At 40.1% G+C, this 7,411-nt stretch overlaps 1 protein-coding gene across 1 annotated transcript; it reads right to left on the reverse strand.

Annotated features, from left to right (window-relative positions):
• Positions 1-2,906: 2,906 nt before the first annotated feature.
• On the reverse strand, positions 2,907-5,413 carry rps16 (ribosomal protein S16). The gene is made up of 6 exons (XM_030769191.1): positions 5,388-5,413; positions 5,245-5,296; positions 4,501-4,602; positions 4,225-4,321; positions 3,183-3,230; positions 2,907-3,096 (listed from the first exon to the last, which is right to left on the reverse strand). Exons 2-6 carry the CDS (start codon positions 5,290-5,292, stop codon positions 2,951-2,953), a joined length of 441 nt encoding a protein of 146 aa, XP_030625051.1. The 5' UTR covers positions 5,293-5,296; positions 5,388-5,413; the 3' UTR covers positions 2,907-2,950.
• Between the last annotated feature and the right edge of the window lie 1,998 nt (positions 5,414-7,411).

Genomic DNA, 7,411 nt, shown 5'->3' on the forward strand with positions numbered 1-7,411 from the left:
AGCACCACTCTGCATGCACAGATTCCATTTATTATTGGGAATACTTTAGTACTTATATTTGTAAGTATTTGCTAATGAAAGCAAGCAATGAACTGATATTTTAACAGAAGAGATCAACAAAGGCTAAACTCATTCTTCTATTCACATTCAGCGTCAGTGTTTCAGACCTTTCTTACCACTTACCTGCAATGGAGAACATGCTTTTAAAGAAAGGTCCATAAACATTTTTTGACTGGTCAAGAATCTTTTGCTTAGCATAGGCTTTAAATAAACATCTCAGATCCCTATTTCAGAATACCGAGGGATCTTTTAGCAGGACCACTTAATATAAGACTTCAATCATCATATTCACACTTTAATTTGACAAACCTCTCATAATGAAACTGCAGCTGGGCCATCTGTTCATCCAGCTAATGGATGGTGCTGGCTAAAATACCTACTTTTTGGTGTCGGGGGCAGTATAGAGAGTGGCAGTAAGGCTCATTAACACTCAGTAGCACAAACAATGGCGTGTCGCTTCACCAAGCTCCATTTCCTCCTCAACACACCAAGCATCTGTCCATGCGTGCTACTGTCCTCCCATGCCCTGCCCTCACATCCCCCAGTCAACTGTACTGAACACACATCACACATACACACCTCTCTTATGACACCCTCTGCCAATTGTTCTCACAAACAAAACACTTACACACACACAAACACACACACACAAACAGGGCAAAAATAGGTATGATGGAGGGGGATGATGGAGGGGGAGGGGTGTGATGGAGGGGGTGGGCGTGAATTGCTAATGACAGATCTCTCCTTTCAAAGAGAACTTGCTGATAGAGAAAGTGTGTAAGATGTGACTAAGGATGTAATGGGGTAAGGGTGCTGAAGGAAGGGGAGGGGGACACAAGAATGACAAAATGCATCCTGACCTGGCACCTCCGTTGTTTGTGAAATTAGAGGCAGCAGAACAGCCTGAGGTGCTACTTGAGGAAAGAAACATGTAAAGTTGATGGGTATGTGTGTGTGTGTGAACATTTCTTCAAATGCACTCTAAGAAGTACATGTTAAGAAAATCGCTATATTATGATAAATGTCCCATACACCTATTTCACTGACAGTCACTTTTCTTTAGGAATTTTTTTCTTTACTTCTTTCTCACTGCACACACTGTATTATAGCCTATTGCATTGTTTTCTTTTCAGTGCACTTATACTTGGAATAGAGAAATATGGGTTACATACAGGAATATTTAGCATCTAAAGCTCACAGACTCTTGAAATCTGACAGGCAGAATCTGTGCAACAATTTTTCAAAAGAAGCCTGAGATACAGAGATACACCTGAGATACTTCTTAGTTTCAGAATTTCACATTTCTTTTAACAATGTAGCTTATGTATTTTCTCTACCTCTCTAATTATTATAAAATTATTTCAATTTACATCTAGCATATTACCCTTACATGATCTATCTATCTATCTATCTATCTATCTACTTTTTATTTGTTTGTTTTTAACCTGTTTGATGCACTAAATGAGAGCAGTTGATTTTTATTCGTGTTATACATGATTTTAATATTGCATTTGTAACATAAGCCAGGTGCTATAGGGATGAAATGTACTATTAAACATAGAACTACATCACTGTTCAATAAAATGTAAACAAAGTAACTTCTATACATGGCTGGAAAGTGGCTCTTTTATATGTTGTTGTGCCCTTAGCGTTACTCATACTGATACTGTCTACTTTATACTTGATGGAGATGAGAAAGAAACATGAGAAAGCAAAATGGAAAACAAAGCCATACTTGAAAAGAGGGGCATCCAAGAGGTTTACACGATGTGAAAATACACAGGTGACAAACACTCGCCCAGTCTTCTACCGCATGACTTACTCGGCATCCGTTAGCTCACAGCTTAAACTTCGCAACGAATAGCGCCCCCTGCTGACCAAAATGGCCTTCAACCTAAGCAAATTCTTCACCACTTCGTCCAGGTCAGGCTTTAAGACAGCTTCTGTTCAAAAGTACTGTTCTACTTTGTACTAACAACTCAGACTGTTAAATCAAGTTGACATCTAGAAGAGGATGTACCATGCAATATGTAGGCAATATTACTGCTGAACAAGATTTATGAATAAATTAAAATTTAATTACAAAAAATCCTACTTTAAATGCTGTGTAAAAACAGTGCACAAAATTGTTGTTTTCCATGCTATTTATGAATTCTTTTAACTTAATCATAAACTTAAAGTTATAATACCTGTAACTTATAACACTACATTTTTTTACTCCCCCATGATACAAGAAACTACAATTTTGAATAGTAGCACTAACCCTCCATATGTTTCCTCATTACTAATTTTTGTGAACTGAAAGTTGTTTAGACAGGTTTTAACTCGCCTCTTCCCTGTTATCCAGAAAAAAACACACAGAAAAGCATACCATTTTCACTGTAACTTCAGGGTAAGGCAAGTGTTTAAGGGAAAAGCACCATGAGGACCTTTCTGACAAGAGAATTGTGTTCTGTTCACATGGTTGTTGCTGATCACTCTAAATTCTACTTCCTGTTTGGGTCCTATATAAGGACCCTCACTGATTGTGAATGAACTTGACATGCTTCAGAAGTGACACAAAACCAAGTCTGAATGAGAGCTCAGTTCAACTCTGCAGGTGCTCACATGATGGTTCACTCTAACCTCCCCAATCCCATGAGAATCCCAGCCACACCAGATACATACACCACAGCTGGAGTATAACTTTTATATTTCAACTGCTCAAGTCAGCAGTGAGACATGCTAACACTGTTGCCCTCTTCATGATGGGCCTTTTCAGACAAGCTTTTAACTGTAGCATTAACCCTTACTAGCTTAATAATACAGCACATGTCACAGTCAAAGTTTAAAGAACACACCAAATGTGTTTTTCCCTCAAATTTATTGTAAGAAAATGTACAGAGAGATTTTAACGGTAAGACTTCTGGTAGCGGGCACGGGCTCCAGGTCCACCGAACTTCTTGGACTCGCAGCGGCGAGGATCGGCGACCAGCAGGGTCCTGTCATACTGGATCAGGATGTCCTTGATCTCCTTCTTGGAGGCCTCATCAACATCTGAAAACAGCATACAGGTCAATTTCAACAAATCTGACTCATGAATTCATGATAGAGGCTAGAGGATGAAAAATGGCAATACTTACACTTCTGATAGTAGGCAACCAGGGCTTTGGAGATAGCCTGACGGATAGCTACAATGTAAAAATACAACAGAATTACACAACCGCCAGACACAGCGGCCTTTTTCTTTCTTTTTTGGCAAGGTTGCAGTCTATCATTCCAAAGATCAGTTCAGACAAATGAGCAGGAATGCCAAAGAAATTATCACATCAGTTCTGACAAATGAGCACTCACCTAATCTTCCTAATATCTTAACTTTTGTCACTATAAACAAAATAGAACTTTGCAGATCTGCTCACACTGCAAGCCCTCCACATTTTTTTTAAATAAAACTCTACCTTGTACTTAAACATATAATTTACCCTTATTTTAAATGGGTACATCACATTTATGGGAAGCAGACATCGCAATCAAATATATATGATTTTGTATTTAAAACATAGCTGGAAACATTTCAAACCCTAGCTTGCATGTAATCTGATTAAATGTCACTTCCGATCATATTGATGATGTAACACTTAAGATTCCCCCAATAAACTCTAAGCCTCTTACATAAAAGTCTCAAGATGTCCCTCATTCTCACTAAACTTTTCTGTCATTTCTCCAAGATTTTCTGTTTCCTTACTCCCTGAAAGAGACTAGAAATAACAATCCTCCTCATCTCAGCCAAAGGGAGTTTTTACCAGACTCTAGGTGTTTCAGACCCTCCACAACATCTAGTGTGCAAAAGCACTATGCAAACAATACTGCATAAAAAAGACCCTCGCTAATGGATGCAACAGGGTACTGAGAAATATCAACCGCTCAAGTTCATCTTCGCCTCATTCAAATCAATACTACATTAAACCTACTGAAAGCATCAACTTGCTACTAATTCACCACTGCCATCTAAGTATTCATTTTGCTCCATTAGTCTCAGTGCACAATCAACTGAGAGGGATGAAATAACATGTGCCTCTAAGATGATGCTGGGATCAAGACTCAAGGTTCAGAGACAATGGTAGAGCACACAGCAGTACAACACAGTGTGAATATACAATACTTATTAATAGACAAAAAACCTACCATAGACCTGTGCAACATGTCCACCACCCTTCACGCGCACTCTGATGTCAACACCAGCGAAACGCTCCTTGCCCAGCAACAGCACAGGCTCCAGGAGCTGAGGACATCATAATTGTAGAAATTTATTATAAATATTAATATATTATTATAAATATCAGACTAGTTAACTAGTAGATTAACTAGTCCACAACAAGGAAAGCACAAGGACACCAATACAGCAGCAATAAATTCATAAATATAACATTCAGCTCAGAGCTACAAGGACAGTCTGCTCACCTTGTACTGAAGTGTGGCTGGCTCAATCGTTTCAAGGGGTCTGCCGTTAACCTTGATGAGCCCATTACCCCTCTTGCAGTGGGCAACGGCTGTGGCGGTTTTCTGCAATTACAGAAGTACAACTCCCGTAAGTAAACACGTGTGATGAGTGAACTCAACGTTTCACCACAACAGTCCGCTTCTTCCTCGGACAGTACATCTTAATCATACGTCATTACAGCCGTACATACATTTTCTCGCGTATATTGTAATTTAGAAAACGGCTACGTCGCAGTCCAATTACCCAAACGCCCTGATCAGCAGGTACCAACATGATACAACGTGATTCTACCACGCTGGATAAGCCAGCTAGTCCCACTTTGAATAAAACAGGGACTACTTTTCGTCTCCTGGACGACATAAGATCGAACCGGACAACTTTATTTAAGTCGCTAATGACCATTAAACTATCGTGATTTATCAGACATAGCATCCTAACTGACTATAAATTGCTAGGCCGCATGCATTTGTGGACGATTTAGGTAGTTGACTAGAATACAAACAAACTTGGTTGATCATCTGAGAAAATGAAAGTGAGTAAAAATGGGCTTAAATCCTACGTTAAAACCTTTCGCTTAACATGCCCGTCGAACCAAAAACCCAGTAACACTAGGTGAATCCTAGCTGGCTACCATCTTATGAGCCTCAACGCCGCCTATGAGCAGCATTGTGACCACATGTAAAATAAATGTCTTGTGAACTCACTTTGCGCCCAAAAACCTGGACAGACTGTAGAGGACCTTTGGCTGGCATGTTTCTAGAAGTGAAAGACAAAGAGTATTAATTGAGAAAAGTTTTTATACAGACAAAATATTTTATATTTGACCGGAGCTTCAATGTGCACGTACCGATTTTGGCTACGATGCCGTACGGAGAGACCGAAAGGGTTTCCAGGGCAGGAATTCAGGGGCTATTTTGCGACAACAGGAAAGAGGTTTACGACAATCGCTCAAGAATTACGATATCAGCGGGCTCTGTCCATAGGCGTTTATCGCCACCTGTTGGGTTGGAGTACACAACTTGTATATCCATTCTTACATTTCCATTAAATGGAGAGTAAGTCCCCCTACTGACATATCCAGATCACGACAGTAAAGGGAGATGTAAATAAAAGTCTATCCGTCTTCTGGACTTTTGTAGTCCCCAGTAAATGCTGAATTTCCATTTCACATTACAGTTTTGCAAACATATGTTTTTGTTAACACAGTCTACAATTAACATGTAATGCCATTAACCATATATTTTTCATGCTCTCTCTCTCTCTCTGCCCCCCCCCCCCCCCCCTCTCGCTCGCACATGAGAGAGAGAGACAGAGAGAGAGAGAATGCGAGAGACAGAGAAAGAGAGAGAGGGAGGGAGAGAGAATGCAATCACTGTTATGTCTCTGTTGTGACAAATGAAGAGACACAGCTGCCTCAGATGGTTGGTACATATGGGTCTATGCTGCTGCTGGCTCTGGCCATATTTGGCATGTTCAATTTTCTATCCTTGGACTTTACTGGAAATGTATGTGTATTTTATGACGGTCTTTACATCAGTTTTAGTTTACTTAATTTCTTTATCCCTCCTTTTAGAAAAAGTAACAACATAGCATGGCAATATAACTGACATTTCAAACACACAGCATCAATCAGTTTTTCTTTGTAAAGTACCACATTACTCAAACAATGTCAACATCACATTGTAACCAAGATATTAAATTGTACAGTCAGTGCAATGATCTAATCAGTGCAACAATCTACTTAGTATTAATATTGTCCCAGGCTGTGTGGTGACAGTGGAATTAAGCTAACTCAATTCACTCTGTATGAAACCAGGTCAGCAATCCCTACAGAGCAGGGGAAATGAGCTGTGTCCAAAATGAGTGGATGACAGGCAGTCCAGGAGTGCCTTTTCTAAAGAGCAATATCTGTGTTCGTATTTAGCCTTTAGGGGGCGCCCAACTTAACTTTACCCTACACTGTCATCTCCCCAAAGTCTGCACATGCTTATACTTTTGAGACAATTAGATGAAGTCCAGAGTGTTTAACCTAAGACAAACTGTCCAGCCAGCATTAATGGCTGGTAAAGTCAATAGCCAAATAGACCAAGCAGTGCAAGTGGGACTAAACTGTGGTCAACAGCTTAGCTTGAGCAATTAAACAAAAGAAGATATTAGTGTCAATATGTGATGAAATACAGAGGTGTTACTTGTGTGGGAGCTTGACTCATACACTCTCCTTTTAGGTCTGAATCAGTGCAACACAGCTCTGCTTCCTAAATGACTCAGTTGCTCAGATTCGCTGTAGAATTACAACATCTAACACATGACTGAAAAAAAGAAATAAACTACACGTACAGAGAGCAGAGAGCACAGAGTATGGAGAGCAGTCTGACTATATGTGTGTCAGCTCCTTGAGGCAATGTTGATGTTTGTTAGTGGATAGTGTAGAGGAGATGGCATGCTTGCTCCCTCATATAGACATCTCATGTGTTTGAAGATGTATCATTCAGAGCATTGTTATATCCGGAGAGATAAGAGCCTCTTCTGGTGGACTTTGAGAGTACCAACGGCTTGTGTATCTGCATTCAGATGCTGTGTGCTAAACAGATGAAAACAGCACCAAAATAGCAAAATGTTTGTCAGGAGATGAGAGAATTATCTGTGAATATTGGTGTTAACCATATGACACTGAATCATTCCATTCCTTAAGTTTACCAGGATTCACTTGAACTGATTTTGAACAAGGGTCAGGGTTTACCACAAAGCACACGTGGTCGTCCCCCCCCCCTCCCCCGCCCACCTTTGACTGCTTGGAGGGGACATGGGAAAAGAACTGAAGTTCACATGGGAGAAAGGAAGTCATGAAGCACATAGACAACAAGAGTGCAC

The sequence above is a fragment of the Chanos chanos genome, chromosome 1 (genome assembly GCF_902362185.1).
Source record: "Chanos chanos chromosome 1, fChaCha1.1, whole genome shotgun sequence".
Lineage (NCBI taxonomy): Eukaryota > Metazoa > Chordata > Actinopteri > Gonorynchiformes > Chanidae > Chanos > Chanos chanos.

What these genes read in the sequence shown, in the direction of transcription:
- rps16 (XM_030769191.1), bottom strand. Translation starts at nt 5,292, where the DNA reads ATGCCAGCCAAAGGTCCTCTACAGTCTGTCCAGGTTTTTGGGCGCAAA. An exon ending in ACATGTTGCACAGGTCTATG is followed by an intron (nt 3,231 to 4,224) that starts GTAGGTTTTTTG and finishes TTTACATTGTAG; the next exon opens with CTATCCGTCAGGCTATCTCC. An exon ending in GGTTGCCTACTATCAGAAGT is followed by an intron (nt 3,097 to 3,182) that starts GTAAGTATTGCC and finishes TGCTGTTTTCAG; the next exon opens with ATGTTGATGAGGCCTCCAAG.